At 38.9% G+C, this 18,620-nt stretch overlaps 2 protein-coding genes across 4 annotated transcripts in view; both read right to left on the reverse strand.

Annotated features, from left to right (window-relative positions):
- robo2 (roundabout, axon guidance receptor, homolog 2 (Drosophila)) overlaps positions 1 to 5,848 on the reverse strand; it is a 289,279-nt gene extending 283,431 nt beyond the window's left edge. Inside the window, exons 1-3 of the mRNA XM_061046940.1 lie at positions 5,801 to 5,848; positions 3,713 to 3,868; positions 1,874 to 2,005 (exon numbers count right to left, since the gene is read on the reverse strand). Coding sequence (XP_060902923.1) covers positions 1,874 to 2,005; positions 3,713 to 3,731 — 151 coding nt within the window. The 5' untranslated portion in view covers positions 3,732 to 3,868; positions 5,801 to 5,848. The remainder of the gene's footprint in view (positions 1 to 1,873; positions 2,006 to 3,712; positions 3,869 to 5,800) is intronic.
- A 1,548-nt stretch (positions 5,849 to 7,396) lies between these two features.
- si:dkey-24p1.6 (protein sel-1 homolog 3) lies at positions 7,397 to 18,447 on the reverse strand. Of its 3 annotated transcripts, none has more exons than XM_061046964.1 (33): positions 18,288 to 18,447; positions 17,715 to 18,189; positions 17,344 to 17,467; positions 17,134 to 17,255; positions 16,920 to 17,035; positions 16,328 to 16,389; positions 16,111 to 16,243; positions 15,898 to 16,033; positions 15,642 to 15,779; positions 14,933 to 15,138; positions 14,653 to 14,838; positions 13,742 to 14,216; positions 13,423 to 13,549; positions 13,220 to 13,341; positions 13,007 to 13,122; positions 12,854 to 12,915; positions 12,623 to 12,755; positions 12,402 to 12,540; positions 12,143 to 12,280; positions 11,621 to 11,826; positions 11,351 to 11,530; positions 10,618 to 10,737; positions 10,225 to 10,365; positions 10,043 to 10,105; positions 9,731 to 9,904; positions 9,511 to 9,638; positions 9,339 to 9,422; positions 9,159 to 9,249; positions 8,980 to 9,067; positions 8,780 to 8,889; positions 8,533 to 8,660; positions 8,328 to 8,430; positions 7,397 to 7,799 (listed from the first exon to the last, which is right to left on the reverse strand). In XM_061046964.1, exons 1-33 carry the CDS (start codon positions 18,369 to 18,371, stop codon positions 7,710 to 7,712), a joined length of 4,800 nt encoding a protein of 1,599 aa, XP_060902947.1. In that variant the 5' UTR covers positions 18,372 to 18,447; the 3' UTR covers positions 7,397 to 7,709. The 3 variants fall into 3 exon arrangements, with proteins under 3 accessions (XP_060902947.1, XP_060902946.1, XP_060902948.1); XM_061046963.1 differs by having other exon boundaries at positions 12,381 to 12,540; XM_061046965.1 differs by lacking the exons at positions 17,715 to 18,189; positions 18,288 to 18,447 and having other exon boundaries at positions 12,381 to 12,540; positions 16,920 to 16,970.
- Positions 18,448 to 18,620: the final 173 nt, after the last annotated feature.

Raw genomic sequence — 18,620 nt, forward strand, 5'->3', positions numbered from 1 at the left:
TAATGATTCATGTCTATGGACATTATTATGTTTGTTTGACTGTACTAAAAAAAATAACAACTGTTCTTTGTTTTTTTATATAGAACTTCAAAAAACATTCTGACAGCATCACAGTTGTGTAACATTTCTATTAAATGTATTATGAGGCACACGTTCACATGAAAACTTCTATATCTACACAGTAGGTATTTCTCTCCGCCACCAATGTGATTTATCATAATTCAGATCTACTACATCAAACTGTAAGCATATGAGAGAAGCTTAATCTCCTGCCTGTCTCTGCAGCAGAAAGTTCACCTTCACAAGAACGTCATATCCTCAGCCGAAAGAAAAGAAGAAAATAGCCTATACCCAGATGTCTGAAAAAAATATTTGTATCTTTTCCACAAATTACAGTACAGTGGTAAGGTAAGACATTCTTGCAGGTAACTGGGTATATCCGAAAGCTGCTGTATGTGTGTTATCCACCAAATGTATATAACCTATTAAAATATGCTATCTTCTCCATCCAGTTTTAAGTTTGTAGTTCCAGAGGTAAGTTCCCCCTAGTTTATAATATAAAATGTTTTTTTTACTGGGGATGCTTTTACTGTTTTTGTGGTCTGGCATTTGTTCTCTCCTGTCCTCTCACACAATTCATGCGGGCATATGCCAGAGAGGAGGTCCATTAATCAGGGCTGTTTTTATAAGGTCTGGATACACTACTCACAATTCTCATGCATTAACCTTGTTACTGCCCCTTACCACCCCTGAAATTTGGCACCACTGTGTGTGTGTGTGTGTGTGTGTGTGTGTGTGTGTGTGTATTTTGAGCCCTTGTCACTTGTTAGTGTAGAAAATCCTGCCATGCTATAAATAAAACCAGTCAGAGGGAGGGATGGAAGCCAGTAGAGTGCTTTGACAGCAGAGGGCATATTGGCCTTGTCTCCCTAGGATATGAGGATTGAATTCAATCTACAAACTGATAACTTACTCAGTATACCTTACTGCACTGTATATTTGCACATTTTAAATCTGGATGGAATAATTTACAAAGTATAATAGTTAATATAAACTGTTATAGAGTTATTGTCAGCGGGGGGGGGGGGGAATGTGAGGGATATGGGAATAGGGATAATACAAGAAATAAAACCAGATAGATCCAGTGATATTCACGTAGAGATATATACTTATAACCAATATGTTTTGGGTACAATAAAAGCATATTTTCTGCTACGAATTCGACCCCACTCCTGATACAAAACACTTGGTTCAGCTCTCTGACAGCATCTCTCTGACACCTAAAGTAAAAGGTAGGGAGAGATCTGGGAAACACTAACTGTTTGACTTGGTGTCACAAATAAATCATTTGTGCTAAATGGCAGCTGCTTAACATTAGTTTTGTAGTGTTCTGCCTGTGACTTTTGTAGCAGATCAGGTCCACAAATGTTGGAAAATTGTTTGTAGACAAGTGATATGCTGATTTTGCATGAACGGCAGTCACTTCTTTTCCAAAGTAGAAAACTGGAACACATCATGTCTCCCCATTATGTATCAAGCATCTAGCGTGACATGTTACAGTAAAATGATTTGACAGCGCACTTTCGATGTTTACTACAAACTGAAAACTTGATGCTGAAACAATATATCTTGCAGCCTTACTTGCCATTTTGTATATTCCATATTATGCACATGCTGTTATTAAACATTGAGGTTCATGTTTTCATAATGTCCATTATGTTGGAGCAACAGAGAACACTGTTGACCATCAAATAAAACGCCAATCTATTGATTATTTTTATGATTCATTTTAAAATGAATAGCCCAACTGTGAAAGCTCTTTGTTGTATTATTGCATCAAGAAGAAAATGGCATAGAAAAATGTGTTTCTTACCTTGACCTTGGACGTCCAGTAAGTGACCAAAGAGAATAAGAAGGAGCTGAAAGGTGGAAGAAGGTCCGCCCACTCCGAGTGCTCTGCATCCCACACTGCTCCAGCTCCTTGCAATCATGGCAGCATCAGATACTGAGGAAACAGACAAATATAGTGAGACACAACCAACAATTTATTGGTTTTTCTCTGCTATTTCAAGATTTCTTGATAATGTTGGGGAAAAGTCCCATTAGCAATGTGATAATAAAACAAGAAAAATTGAGACAACTGGGCTCTTGAGGCCCAGCAGGAAAGATAAATCATTTGGCAGATTTAATTAACCAAATGTTCAGCACTTAATATTAACGCTGATATATTTGAACTAAGCACCATGTGCTTTTTTGGGGCAGCAGTAGCTCGGTCCGTAGGGACTTGGGTTGGGAACCGGTGGGTCACCTGTTCAAGTCCCAGACCATATTATGCAGACCATAATATAGAAGTTGGTCTGGTAGCTGGAGAGGTGCCAGGACACTTCCCGAGCACTGCCGAGGTGCCCTTGAGCAAGGCACCGAACCCCCAACTGCTCTTGTGCGTTCTCTGCATGGCAGTGTGTAGCAGCCCCACTCTGACATCTCTCCACCAATGTATGTCCACAGGTCCTGTTTGTGCATGTGTGTGATTCGGACCTATGTGTGCCAAGTTTACCAAGTAAAGTCACAACAACATTCCAAAGAAACAGTTAAATCAATAGCCCTACACTTTTCATGTACTTTTTTCTAATCACATCTTCCACCATTATGTAAACCGCTTATCCCGTTAAGGTCGCTGGGGGGGTGGAGCCGATCCCAGCTGTCTTGGGGCGAGAGGCAGGATACAAGCTAGACTGATCGCCAACTGTATATATATCTTGACAAACAAAATTAATAATTGCTCTCGGTTGACCACCAACCACCCCATCTTCTTCTTCTGGACATCTAAATCATTCATCCCCTCTGCAATTAAATTACTTAATACATCCTCATTTTGACTACTCATTTTATTGTTTTTAATCCATTGTTTTAAATAACAATTTTGGTTGGGTGAAAAATGATATTTCACACACTTAAAATTTCTTTCAATGGGCTAAAAAATCAAATTGGATTGGTTGTAACTGGTTTTCTTAAAAAAGTTTTATAAGAAGCATGGAGAGTGATCATAGATTTAGACCTTCATTGTCTTATTTTATGTAAAGATTGCCCTTGATCCCACCAGCAGGTTGCAACTTGCCTTCACATTATACCTTTTAAATCTCTGTCATCTCCTTCACCTGTGTCAGACAGAAAATAAACACTCCTATTTTTCCATAAACTTGTAAACTCTTGTACAACGGTCCTTGTAGTACACTTTTATTCATGTTCTCACAATCTATTTTGTATAATTTCAAAAAATGGTCAGTGTTGCCATAGAGACTCATCCTTCTGCGGGCAGTTTGGATTATTTATGAGTTATACGCTCAGAGCAGAATATTAATCTAAGTTGAACACCATACAGCCCTTTAAAAAAAACAAAGTGAAGGTTCACTGTGGAAAATACAGGACAAATTTTATCTGCCAGCATAACTTTTAATTTATGTAACATGCAGATCAAACTTGATACAAATACATTAAGTTACAATTAGTTTTAACCAACACTTTGACAACAAGCAACAAAAAATACATTATTAACATACTTGTTTCCAAACACAACAGCCTTAAATATCATGCAAGTCTTTAGGGCTGCATTAAAAGGCTTTCAATTTTCTTATACCAATAAGTCCTTTGAGACAGAGGACTACTTAACATCTCCATCACTCAAACACTCACACAAATTCTCACGTAGTACCTGTACTGTATCTGCACATCCGTGTCTTGTTCCTGCTTTTTACCCTGAGAACAAGTCCTGCTCCCACTGCTGCCTAGGTGACTTTCTCCTCTTTACCTCCGCTGTAAACTCACAACTGGCACAGCTCTCGTCCCGTTCTCCAGCCAAATAGTCCATCTGCACAGACAGAGGGAGGGAAAACCAGGGGGAGAGGAAAAAAAGAGAAAATGAGGGGGAAACCAATGGATGGGAATGAGAATAAAAAGGAAAAGAGAGACAGATTGCTTGGATAATGCGCATTGTCAGGAGTTGTATTCTTTGTAAGCCAGTGTGCAATGAGTAAAAATCGCAGAGTTAAACTAATTTGATTTCAAATTCCCTCAGTGCAGCAGTTTCCTTTTCTATTCATATGTTGGCATTTCAGCTTTTGAGCTTCGGATCACAAGCATGGCTTCTGTGCACTTAAATCACAATGTATAGGATCTTATTGAAGCACTAGAAAGCATACCATACCAAATTCATTATAAGATAGAAAGTAGAGAAGAGAAACGTCTTCCTTTTATAAACGGATGAGAGCTGAAGAGATGTTGGAGTTTGCTGCATTAAATAAATTCAACATAAACACAGAAAACTGAAAAATAAGCTAGACACAGATTGACATCTTTCAGAACTGCCTGACAAAATGTATACCAGTATCAGCATACACATTGACTGACAAGAAACAAGATACTACAGTGCTGAAATTGCAAAGACTTGTTTAATTTCAAGAACAATATAAAACAGTATGGAAAATGCATTACAATCATAGTTATTGCTGTACGCCCTATCACCGAGTTGGGTTCTCAATTTTCACAATTTTTAAACAAATGCTTTTGCATGGTAAGCACAGATTTGGCCTATATAATTGTTTTAAGTAGCCTGCAACTTAAATTAGTTAGCAAAATGCTTACAATTTGCAACTGCAGCATAATTTGACAGACCAATTTAGCAGTGTTTGTAGTTAGTGCAATTCAGTTATTTAGAATGAGAGTACATATCCGCGAGGTGTTAACATAATTGCAGCACTTTCTGTAACGACATCTCCCCCCTTGACAGCAGTATAGGTCACAGCAGCGCAGAGCTCAGCCAGACACCCCTTCAAATTTAGCAACTTCCACACAAAAAATAAGCTGACACAGCAACTTGAACCTGAATCTACAGCTGAAGGACACACCCTGCTGTCCAAAAGGTACATTAGTCATATGCTATTGTCACCTTTGAATGAACTTAACCTTCCCCTAAAATAGAAAATGCCAGCCCAATGTTACGACTCAAGTTCTAATTATAGTTATTGTACCTTCAAGCGAGTGATACACATAATCATAATAATGCAGACACATTAGTTGCACACAAAATATTGAGCTCATGGATCCCTTAATGCTTACTTATTGTGACTATATGGTAGGCCTATACAAATTGCTACTATGAATGCAAACACTAAGGCTTTAAGGTTGGTTGAACACTTACTTGCAAGGTAACTGAAAGGCCAAGAAAAACAGATGTAAAAATGTTCATTCTTCTAACAACAATCTAATGCACATCTGGACACCAGGCATACTGTAATTTCTGCCTTTTAAACTTGAATGCTGGTAAAGAGAAGGGACAAAATAAATAAAGCCAATGACTGGTGTATAGACTATATTGCATGTCCAATTGAATATATTAGGCTAGATATGATATGAACAGACCAGACATCCAGCACACCTGTTAAGCCTTGTAATCAGTGTCATTAACAACACCTGGGCTTTTACTGTGTCTGAATTATCCCATAGGACTCTGTCGTTTCGGCTTATGCTTGTCCAAAGTAAATCCATAAAGTTGAAATGTCTTCATTACTTCTAGCTTCTCGGTTTGAGGTAGTTTCCACACAATGAACGAGAGTGAATCTTAAAACAGTTTTGGGGACTCTTCAGGTTTGGGAGCCACTTCAAAGAAAAGCCAAAAGTTATGCTGGCCTTATTAGCGCTGCTTCACTGACGGCCATACAATAAATTAGCCATTTGTTACTTTAACAAGACTTCCATTAGCTTAATTTGCGGTACATGCGAACTTTTAAGTAAGTTTACCTACTTGAAAATATGTTCTTCTTGCTGGCAGACGCCACATCCGACCACGACAACGAAGTATGTTTTTCTTCAATGACGTCATTGGCCACTTTCCTTTTCTTGAAAATCCACATAACCTCCCTCTGCTATTTGCGCCAAACACCAAAAATAATTACGGCTATCATTCCTTTGTATTTTCTCATTGGTAAGCTGTGAAATGATGTTCAGTAGGCTATATTTGTTCACTGACATAATTTGTGAAGCCCTTTAGCTACAAATGCAATGATGAAATAAGTGAGAATTTAACACAATGCACACATTAAAGTGGACTTAATTTTCCTTTTACATCTTTCCATATTTAGCTACTGTTTGTATGTAGTGAAAAGTTACTATACCAGTTGACTTTGTTTAGTAATTAGGGTTAATCTCACAGGTAGTACTTGTTTTCTTTCAAATTGTTATTTACAAAAACACCATGTATTTATTAGAATTTTACGTATTTTTTTCCAGGTTGCTTTAAACTCTGAAAGGAAGACATTTGAGGACAAAAGCTCAATAACTTCAATTGTGGAAAGAACAACATGATGCCAAGTGGAGAATATATTACCAGTCAGGGACAAGAACATGGCCAGAACTGATCCAAGCTGGAAATATTGAGCAACATTTCCTATGTAAAGATAATTATCAAAAGGCCAATTTTTCTATCATGGCCTTGATAGTGTTGGATGAGATAGCATGTCAACGACGTGTCTCAGTCTTCTGCATGATTACCTTTTTTAAATAAAGAGCATTTGAACTTCTAGGAATGCATGAGTTTAAATCTGCAGGAAGCTTTAGTTCAACAGAAGATATCTTACATTTTCTTCCTTTTCTTTTTTACCCATCTTTACCATGAAAATCCTGCACTGATTCTCCATCTCTCATACAAACAGAAGCAATTAAACATGTCTGCTAATGCTAATGAGATGTTGAGAGTTGAATAGATTTGGTCCCATGAGATGTGTTGATAATTGCTTCCTTGATTTTGAAAGTCGAATATGGATTGTTACAACTTCTCTGGCACACTTGCTTTCCGTGCTTGATGTGGAGCAGTATGTCAAGCAGTATTAGAATCTATAGTACAACATTGATTTTGTTTTTATTTCATTATGAACATTTTCACTAATTCAAAGACAGAAGGAAATCTCCCAAGTAAATTAACATATTTCTATACTTCCACTACTGTAAGAATTTGAAGTCTTATATATTCTACAGTCATGTTACTTTCAAAGTTGGGCCAGCTGGGCCAAAATAAACATTGATTTAACTTTTTTAAAGCCTTAGGGGCGGCAGAGTTTTTCTGATTACCATGTTGATATCAATAAAATAATTGACGATAATTAAGATTTAACTTAGAAAACATGTATGAGATCTGTCATAGAAATATGATCGCAAATTATATCAACGTTTGTAAAGGATAAAGGTTGTTGTACAGTTTGTTTGAAAAACCTGCAGTCAGATGGTATAATCAAATTATTTAACGAGTAATAGCTGCACCTGGATATTTATTACCTGAATCTAGATAAGGCATGCACTCATGTATAGCCACAGGGTGAAGGAATCATTGCACTCAGAGACAAAAGAAAATCAAAGAGCAACATCTTTAATCTACGACAGTTTCCTTTAACCAACCACATTTTTGTGGCACTCTTTGGATTTGAACCTGGGCCGCCCGCTTGGAGGACTACAGCCTCTATACATGGGGCTCACACACTAACCACTGCGCCACCAGCGCCCCAAACCAAACACATATTTAAACATTTGTTCTTTACAATGATCCCATACTTATAACATAAGTAAACTCACACCGAATATTTGTCTGTTGTTATTGTGCAGGTGGACAAAGAGTCCTTCAAGTTGTTGTTGCACTGAGGATCATGATGTGGGTCTTGGCTCTAGTTAAGGGACGGCATGGCTCTCCTGAGCACAATGGGAACGATTAGGAATATTGTTGAAGCTGTTAGAACGGCAACTGCAGTGGAAACCTGTGGGAAATAACAAAAACAGAAACATCAGCCAGATTTTCAGACATGCCTGATGCAATAAGCTAGAGAGTTGATGGAAAGTAAATACGCACATTGACTCAGGTCCTGTAGCATTTTGAGATACTTGAAAGTCACTTGAATATTTCCTTTTTATACTAGTTTCAAATAAATTGTGGTACTTAATTACTTGTATCTGCATCGTTGAGAAATGTCTTAACCATTACATTTTTCAAGTGCCAAGCTGCTGCATTAAAAATGACTATAAAATATAGCATATGTCATGTATTTCAACTAAACATTGTGTATGGTGGTTCATTTTAGAATAATGATTGAAATAAAACATTTTCAATATTTTACACATTAGAAGCTTGCTGATAATTACAAGATACAACTAGAAACTAACATGCTGTTAACAGAAAAATGGATCAATGTTAATTATAAAAATATATGAATTAAATTATAAAATGTAAAGGCATGTTTTATCAGAATGAATTATTTTGCTCCTGATCACATTTGTATTGCACAAACCTTAATCGCAGTGTTATAGTCATTTTGAAACGACTGAATATACACACTGTAGAGGGCAAGGCTGCAAGGCAAGTATCCATCCTTACCCTCCAATTCTCTGCATCTATTGGAAGAAAATATACAATTATTTTACCGGAATAACAGATTCACATAGCAGTGTCTCATTTAATTAACTGTTTGATACACACATTCAGTTCTAACCCACCTTTCGTACAAAGAACTTTGAAGTGAAATGTTGTCTTCCAGGTAGAGCTCTGAAAGGCCGAGTTTGATCAATACTGACAACGACAGCCTGTAACCCTCAGCAACAAGGAGGCCAAGGTTGTACCATCCCTGTGGAGGAAGAGTACGGCTTACAACCAAATTGATGCATAAGAAAAATTCAAAGGAACAAAAACCTAAAAAAATATCAAAACAAACAGTACGAAACATCAATTAAAAAAAGGTCTGACCAGTGGCTCCTGCCTTAAAGCTGCCAGTGTGTACACCTCTGCTGCAGAAAACAAGTCTTTGTGCACGTCAGCTCCCCCCTCATACAACAGGTCACCCATCTTAATCAAGGCTGGATGAATAACAGAGATAGAGGTCTGTGAGATTAAACTGTTTGCTCAAGAGTTTCCACATATCAAAGTCTCAAAGGATGGCTTTTTACCATATGGGTCAGGATTTAGACTTTGGGTTGTGAGGTTGTAATATCTCCACATGCAGCCTGAAGCAAAACCAGGATCCAGAATATCTACCTAAGGACATGCAGAGTAAAGAGATACATTTGAAAAATGAGTACAACAGTCACAATATCCTGACAATACAGATAACGAAGAGATAACTCACTGTATTTTGTTCACAAAGATATGCCACATTGAATTGGGCAGGTGCATACCCGCACTCAGCAGCCATCATGTAATATAACAGCGAGTTGAACCTGTTGGCAGGACAAAAATTTAATTTGTTGCAACTGCAATCAAGTGGCCTGATAGGGATCATGGAGACTGTGAATAGAGGAAAGATTACATGTCACTCTTGAGATATGAATCCAAGGCTTTCCGCAAGATAGTTCCTAGGTATCCGTTGTGCTCAGCTGCCCACTTTACCCACCTGCAGGCAGTTAAAAAGACATTTCAGCCAAGGCAAACGAGAAAACTGCAAGAGTAAAGTGAGGTTTATAAAAGGGAACAATGCTAACAAAACTGCATCCGCTTGACGTCTTTTGACACGGCCGGGTATCCCCGTTGTCCAGATCTCAGCCAGGAGAATCCCTCCTCTGATGTGCCCTCTTTCTGCAGACTTCAGGTAATACTTATAGGCCATAAACTGTCAGAAAGACAAATTATTTACCTCTCTGTAAGCGCCAAATATTACTATGCACCCATATATTGTCAGGAAGCACTCACACTTGAGCTAACCTTGTCTACAGCTTTTCCAGGATACAGACCCTGTGAGTACAGGACTCCAAGGTTCAAAGCAGCATCTGGAGAATCAAGGAGATCAGCCTGCTCCCATAGTTTCACTGCCTGCTCGTAGTTCTGCTCATGCTGCTCGTAGTACCAGGCCAGGGCATTCATTGCAGGAACAAAACCCTATGGGACACACAATTGTAGGATGCAAGGTAGATGGTGCAAACTTTAAATCAGTCTTTGCAACTGAAAAGCCCTCTCCAAATGTAACAGTGATGATAAAAAAGTGAGTAATAACGGGATCATTTTACGATACAAAACCTTGTCCATTGCTTTCTTTAGGAAAGTGAGAGCTTTTGGAATATTCTTTTTGACCCCTTGCCCCTACAATGAAACAAACAAGCATTTCATTAAATTCTTTATACTAATCCATGATACAATATCAATTATTTGTCAGTAAATTAAGATATAAATATTTACGGTACATCATATGTGATTCTGACCTGCAGCAGGACTATGCCGTAATCATACATTGACACAGAATCCTCCAACTGGACAGCTCCTCTTTCATAGTGTCTCACAGCCTCCTGCATGTTTGGAGACACTCCCTGCTGACCCCAGAACAGCATGCGACCAATCGCTTGCTGTAAGACAGTAATTTAAAAGAAATAGTTACTTAATTACATATTTTGACTGGAACTTAAATGATAAAACTGTTTTTGAGTGTCTGAGGCTATTTTCTTTTTACCCTAAAAGATGTGACATTAGATTCAAACTAAAACAAATGGCTTCAAAGTCTTAAATTCAGAGACATTCTGTTCTTTTATTTCTTACTGACTTTCTAAGTTTGTGTATGTGCTTGCAGTTTAAAATGCAGAGATGTCAGTTCAGTGTACCTCTGCTTCAGCTGCTCCCCTGTGGGCCTGTAGTTTCAGCCACTGAAAGATGTGATGATCCTTATCTGTCTGGAGATTCAACACCTCCTCATTGTTGAGATAAACCGCCTCAACAAAAGTCTGGAAAAAAACAAGAATTCAAATGAGAGAACAAACATGTAAAAGGTAATGGGTCTTATATTCATTTGTGCCTTTCCCTTAATAAACACAGTCAAATATTTCAAAAAGGCACCGCACTGTTTCAAACAAAACATAAACCCCGTTGGAGTACTGTACTGTTGCCAAATGTTATCAATCTCGTGGGAATATCAAAGCTATAACCACAATAAAGTTAACAGGAAAGGTATTACCATATCACATTCTTCTCTTTTTTTGTGTTAAGTGCCATCTACATGAGTTTCCTCCCAGAATCTATTTTATTCATTTTTTTATTTAACCGGGTAATTAACCCACTGAGATCAAGATCTCTTTCACAACGGTGACCTGGCCAAGAGAGAATCAACTCTGCAGACTATCTGACATGATATAGTTTACTTACTCTTTTCTCTAATACATGAGTTATTATATCCACAACAATGTTTGAAATAATTCCATTATCATCATACATACTAGGAAAGACTCTGTTCATGTTGGTTCATACAATCAAAGGGAGGCTAAGTAAACACATTTTGGGTTTTAAAAAAGTTACTCAATGTTAGCATACCTAAGCATCCAGTTATGATGCTTGCGTTACCTGCTCTGGTGTGGGATCGTGACGGTCCAAAGCTGTTTGCTTAGCAATGTTTGCATAATATGCATAGGCCAGAGCTGGATCTGTGGGGAGGCCATGGAGACCCTGGTGGTGCAGGTGCCCTAGATGCAGGAGTGCCAATCGATCATCCGTCTGGGCTGCCAGCAGGGCCAGGAGCCAAGACTGAATCAACACAAGAGCATCACAGGATATAAAAAAAATTGGATGTTCTCACAATCTTAGTTTTACTCTGAATCTCCAAGTAGCCCACACCTTATAGGGCTGTTTCTTGACTCCCAATCCAGAGCTGTAGAGTACAGATGCCATGTGCAGAGCTCGGTTATCAGATAAGCAGCCAGCTTGGAGCAGCAGTGGTAATATTCTGCTGATGTCTCCAGTTCTGCTTCCTCTGCCCAGCTTCTGCAGTGATAAGGAGTATAGGGCTCTGCCCACTGCTGCCAGACTCACTCCTCTTTTTCCTGCAAGTCAGGAAGTGATTAAAATTAAATAACACAAGTTTCATCAGTGAATAACTGGAAGAATAAGAACACAAGTAGTTCGCTCCATATAGACTCACATACAATAGTTCACCCAAACTTGTCCAAAGGACAATTCTATACTTATTTCTCGTGAAGATCCCAAAGATGTCAATTATGTAAATTTGGGGAAATGCGTCTACAATGTAAGGTCTTCATCTAGGCACTCTCTCTTTAAAGTTCTGGATATCATGACAAACAACCTCTGGATATTGTGTATCAAATATTGACAAATCAATTTGTGAAGTTTATTTCTCACCATGTTTGAAAGCCAATAACTTGGCCAATTTTGCAGCTTGTCTTCTGCGAGGGATAGTTTCCTCCCAGAGCTCACATTGTGGCTTCGATGGCTGTCTCTTCTGTACCAACCATTTATGGAAAGCATCATAACATGTTTCTGAAAAAAAACAAAACTGAATCAATTTCTTTATATCTTCAGTAGTAATACAGAGAATCAACTCTTCAGAATAGTTCACGTGCATTCACTTCAGCACCACCTAGTGGATGTATATGCCTACTACTAGACTCTGTTCCCCGATTGGCCTGAAGAGAATATCGCCTGATCTTCACACTCATCTCCAGACGCAGTGCTTTACATGTATGCAGCCATCCAGTCAGATTCACAGCTCTGATAACATCTGGAATAAGAGCCTCAGTCTGGAGAAAAGCAAATGACAGCAATCAAATGAATTGAATAGTTGACCTGGACATGAACTGTGGTCAGGTGCATTATATTCACCGTGCTCCAAGGTAGTACTCTGTTGCGGTGGTAAACCATTGGTCCATAATAACCTTCCACACCTTTTACATATTTTCCTCCACCAATCACAAAATATCCTTCCGTGTCATTTAGTATGACATTATGCCTAAAGCTGCAACACACATGTTTATAACAAAGAATGCTCAGTGCATTTTGTATTGATGATGTTATCACAAATTGATTCTTTTATGTTGTCAGTAGCAGACTTACATGTATTCTGAAGAATAATCCGTCCTCTGCTCCTCATCCATGCACATCATAGAGACAGTCACCTGAGATGCAGCAACAATGACGACTTTACTCCTCATAAATACAATAGTTATTGCACTTTAATTATATTTCAGTCAACAGGAAACAACTCACCCTTTCAAAGAGCACCACCATTCTGATTTGGCACCACTCCCCTAAAGGCACCTTGAATGGAGTGAGAAATGCAGACGATTGCTCTGACTCTCCGTTCATCTGGATGTGAAGCTGGCCTGCAGATATCAGTCGGAGAAAACTATGAATTCATGAAATTGTGCAGCATAGTTTCATAATGAGAGTATCAACAAGTTGAAGATAAAAAAACTTCACCTGACTTTGTGAGGAACAGTGATGGTGAGATATAGCTATGATGGGAGTCTAAATGATAAAAGAATCCACACAACTTTTCCTGGCAGTGTCTGTTCACAAATATCCACATAGAGAACGTACACCTGACAAAGACAAAAAAAGAATACTTATCCTAAATAATGCCTCTGTTAGCATCAAAGAAGATAATAATAATATATATTTACCTTGGAGAGGAAATGGCTTTCATACGCAAATACTCCAGAACTTTATTCCTGTACGGGTCCAGTGTCTTAGTAATGCCAAAGTTTTCTCCAGTTGAAGCAAAAACTGAAGACAACAAGCGTACTGTTTCTAAATGACAAAAATCGTTTTGGGGTTAGAATTTGAACACCGTAAGATTTCTCTTATCCTCCCAAAACCTATAAATAATAGGATGCTTCACAGACCAGTACAGCATGAATATTTAAAATCGAAAATCTAATTTTGAAGCAACACTATTTGTGACTCATGGTGTGTTTTTTCAATGTACAATGTTAACCCTACCTTGCTCAAAATGGCATTGCTTCTTCAAAAAATGTTGAGTTAATCGTAACATTTGCATATTCCAGGCAATGCACAGCTCATGCTGTTTCACAGGCCGTTCAAAGTAAGGCACTGGCTCCAAAGTTGCCACATTGTCAGCTGTAACCAACTCCTCAGCGTCATCGAATCCAGGGTATGTGACTGCTACTTCCAGCATACAACTCGTCATCCACTGGGAGGCAGGAACAATCCCATCAGCTTGATAGACCAACCAATCGGGCAGGTTCAGCCGAACAACCTCTATTTGAGGGTCATAGGGGTTGCAGCTCCAGTGGTTCAGCTGGACTATGTCAGTAATGCCAGTTTCAAAAGTTACAACCAAGTCCAGCTGAACTGTTGCATGTCCATTACAAAAGTAGGACACATACAGAATGTGGTGTGGCAGAGCCTTCACTGGAGGATTCAGAAGTATCACCCCATCTAAGGCCAAGACCATCTGTATGATGAAGAGGACATGCACATAGCTGCTAATGACATCACTTCAATCAAGGGAAAACATTTTGATCATACAGTAGGAATCTGAAAACTAATGACGAAATAAAAGGATCAGAAAACGTGTCGCATATCAGCTCATATGCTGAAATAAGCCCACAGCGGCTTTGATTTTCTTTCCATATATCTTTATTAGAATAACTGTGTCTGACATAAAACACTTCATAAACAGTATTCTCTGATATTTTGTGTGACCATTTTTCCTGCTTTCATCCCAAGAAGTATGCCAAATGCTGTGTATGTAGAAATAAAAGGGTTCATGTTTCCCTTACTCATAAATAGATTAAGTGACAGATAGAGCCATTAAAAAGGAGCCCCCAAGTACCAATTTAGTCAAACTTACAACACAGTTAGTATCCAGTTACAAATGCATGCGTTACCTGCTCTGGTGTGGGATTATAATGGCCTAAGCCTTTCTGCTTAGCAATGTTTGCATAATATGCATGGGCCACAGCTGGGTCTGCGGGGAGGACATGGAGGGTCTGGTGGTGCAGGTGCCATTGCCCAAGATGCATTAGGGCTGACAGATCATCTTTCTGGGCTGCCAGCAGGCTTAGGAGCCAAGACTGAACCAAACACAAGACATCAGAGGATATTAAAAAAAACTGGATTTCTGCACCTCAATAATAGTTTTACCATAACCCTCCAAGTAGCCCACACCTTATAGGGCTGTTTCTTGACTCCCAATCCAGAGCTGTAGAGCACAGATGCCATGTGCAGAGCTCGGTTATCAGATAAGCAGCCAGCTTGGAGCAGCAGTGGTAATATTCTGCTGATGTCTCCAGTTCTGCCTCCTCTGCCCAGCTTCTGAAGTGATAAGTAATACAGGGCTCTGCCCACAGCTCCCAGACTCACTCCTCTTTCAACTGTAGGTGAACAAAAAAAAAGTAATGTAGTGCTTCAAGACACATAACATGATCAGTCAGTAATAAGTAGAGTAAGCAAACAAATTTTTACCCAGCTCTCTAAATGAAAGTCATTTTGTACAGTTCAGTTCAGAATCATTTGTTGAAATGCATTTTGAATTTTAGTGAAGTTGGGAAATTGTGTTTAAAATTATCCCCAGGCCGTAAAGAATATTTTAAATAGACTCATTGTGAAAGAGGGTTCTCTTTTACAGCATAACATCATTAATCTACTCTCCTGTCATCTGATTCAGAGTTGTAGATGCTGCATATACAGAAAGTTTTGAAAGCAGTCATCAGATAAATGTAGAGGTGTAGAAATGCAACCAATTTAATCAAGTCAATGTAATGTAAATGTAATTATTGTGACTTTCCCCCTATACACACACACACACACACACACACACACATATATATACAGTCATTTTGTAAGTAATATTTATTTTGTGCAGTTCTTTTCTCACCATGTTTGAAAGCCAAATGTTTTGCCAGCTTCACAGCTTGCCTTCTGTGAGGGACAGTTTCCTCCCACAGCTCAAACAGTGGTTTTGATGTCAGTCTGTTCTTTACCATCAACTCATGGAAAGCATCAAAGCAGGTGTCTGAAATGAACAACAGACGGTTTATTTTGCAGCACTGTGGAATATGCACTTTTGAGAAACACTGAGTTGAAGTATTTTTAGCACCATCTAGTGGATATATAGAGTGTGAGCCACCTACCAAACTCTTCCCCCTGATTGGCCTGAAGGGAATATCCTCTGATCTTCACGCTCATCTCCAGACGAAAAGCTCGACATGTATGCAACCATCCAGTCAGATTCACAGCTCTGACAACATCTGGAACAACAACTTCAGACTGGAGAAAATAATGAGAATTTAATGAATTGAATAGTTGACCTGGAGATGAACAGTTGTCAGGTGCATTATATTTACCGTGCTCCGAGGTAATACTCTGTTGCGGTGGTAAACCATTGGTCCATAATAACCTTCCACACCTTTTATGAATTCACCTCCACCAATCACAAAATATCCGTCTGTGTCATCCAGCAGGATATTATTCTTAAAGCTGCAAGACACAGTGCTCACATATTTAGTAGAAGGAAAGCCTTGAGTGCATTTTTATTTCAGATGTTGTCTTTAGTAGACTTACATGTAATCTGCAGAATAATCCTTTCTCTGCTCCTCATCTATACACACCATGGAGACAGTCACCTGAGATGCAGAGACAATGACCAATTCATTTTCATAATTACATTGATTGACTTACTGTACAGGGGCGTGTCCAGGAGGATAGCCAGGGGTGGCATGGGCCACTCAGAAATCTAATTGGTCACCTCTGATGCCTAACCTATTTAACTTTAATTGGCTATTTGCTTGGTCAGAGGTGTAACTGTAAAACCAACCAACCAATGCAGAAGTGCAGCTAACTTCATAACGCCTCTTCAGAAAACAATTGGTGATGTCTCTGATACTCCGTCCATGTTTTATACAGTCTGACGTTGCCACTCTGTTGTGTTGCACTTTTAAATTAGAAAAAAAAACTATAAGCAGGAATATAAAATCTGTATGATACAAAATAAAGGTTTAATATGATTGATCATGAATTGATTAAAAAATGCTTTTCAGACATAGGTGTCAGACACACACCTCACGCCATCCCTTTAAAATCATTCCGATCAAAAAAAGGCTGGACACACCGCTGAGACTGTAATGATATCTTTAGTCAAAGAGAGTCTACTCACCTTTCTTTTAAGCACCGTCACACTGATTTGGCACCACTCACTTAAAGGCACCTTGAATGGAGAGAGAAATGCAAATGATTTCTCTGACTCTCCGCTTATCTGGATGTGAAGCCGGCCTGCACATGAGGCGACAGAGAGAAGCTAATGTAAGTCTACATAATGGTGTAAAAACACAAGAATGTGACAGACGAGAGAAAACGGTTTACATTTTTACCTGAATTTGTGAGTAACAGTGTCGGTGTGGTGTAGTCATCATTGGGGTCTATATGATAAAACAATCCACACAAATTCTCTTGGCAGTGTCCGGTCAACCATATCCACAAAGAGAACATAAACCTGGCATAACAAATAAGGCCCATTTACCCTGAACACACCAAAATTAGAAGCTATTGGTTTCAGGTTGGTGTCATTAGTGCTGTCTTACCTTGAAGAGGAAATGGTTTTAACGCGCAAATACTCCAGAGCTTTATTCTTGTACGGGGCCAGTGTCTTTGAGATGCCAAAGTTTTCTCCAGACGAAGCAAATATTGATGACAGCAAATGTGCTTCTGAATGATACAGTTTTTTTTTTTAAAGAAGACTACAAAAGTTAAATTGCACCAAACTTTTAAAAAATACAACCACCCTTTATAGACCAATACCGTATTATATGCACATATTTGACCCAACCTAAAATTATACATTGGAATTTTTTTCTCCAGAAGATGGTGCTGAAATTCAGAATTTACAAAAGCTACACTATTTGTGATTTTAATTGCAAAACGTCCACAGTTTAACCTGACTTCTAAACCTTACCTTGCTCGAAATGGCATTGTTTCTTTAAAAAGTGCTGAGTTAACTTTCGCATTTGCATGCTCCATGCAATGCAGAGCTCATGCTGTTTCACAGGCCGTTCAAAGAAAGGAATTGGCTCCAAGTAAACCACATCCTGAGCTGTAACCACCTCCTCAGTGTCATCAAATCCAGAGTATGTGACTGCTGCATCCAGCATACAACTCAGTGCCCACTGGGAGTCAGGAACAATCCCATCAGCTTGATAAACCAACCAATCAGGGAGGTTCAGCTCGACAGTCTTTAACGTCTTGCCATAGGGGTCACATCTCCAGTGGGTTAGCTCAAGTGTGCGACTGCTGCCGGTGTCAAAATATACTACTAAGTCCAGCTGCACTGTGGCAGGGTCATTACAAGTGTAGAATACAACCAGACGTTGGCCTGGCAAAGCCTTCACTGGAGGATCCAGGAGAATAACCTGGTTGAAACCTAAGACCATCTGTGTAAGAGAGAAAACCATGCTTGTAAATGCTAATGACATAAACTAGAAAACAAGACAGTTTAAAAGATGATGAAGGAAAAATGCACCTACTGTACCTGCACACCGAGACAGAGCAGCCAGATGTATATACGCTGTAATGATATCCATGGCTCACACTGTGTTTTCATTGAGCTCTCCATTAAAGATGTTCAAGCTCCAGAGAAACAAGAAGCCTCAAGAACCGGACATCATCCTGCTCCACCTCACTGACATAGAAGCAAAGGTAAATATTTAACAGCAGATAGCCCCACCCATCACTGTACACACAGTGCAGGTAAGGTGGGGCTTCTAATTTGGATGAAGTACCAATACTTTACCAAAAGATAAGCAAAGGAAAAAAAGACTTCAATAAGCCTGATTCAACCTTTCATCTGAATTAAACTTCAGTG

This window comes from Labrus mixtus, chromosome 9 (assembly GCF_963584025.1).
Source record: "Labrus mixtus chromosome 9, fLabMix1.1, whole genome shotgun sequence".
In the NCBI taxonomy this organism is placed as follows: Eukaryota; Metazoa; Chordata; class Actinopteri; order Labriformes; family Labridae; genus Labrus; species Labrus mixtus.

Excerpts from the sequence above, each read along its gene's own strand:
- si:dkey-24p1.6 (XM_061046963.1), bottom strand. The coding sequence starts at position 18,371 with ATGGAGAGCTCAATGAAAACACAGTGTGAGCCATGGATATCATTACAG. Across the intron at positions 17,036-17,133 it reads ACTGTTACTCACAAATTCAG|GCCGGCTTCACATCCAGATA; the intron begins GTAAAAATGTAA and ends CCTCATGTGCAG. Across the intron at positions 13,342-13,422 it reads AAAGCCATTTCCTCTCCAAG|GTGTACGTTCTCTATGTGGA; the intron begins GTAAATATATAT and ends TGTCTTTGTCAG.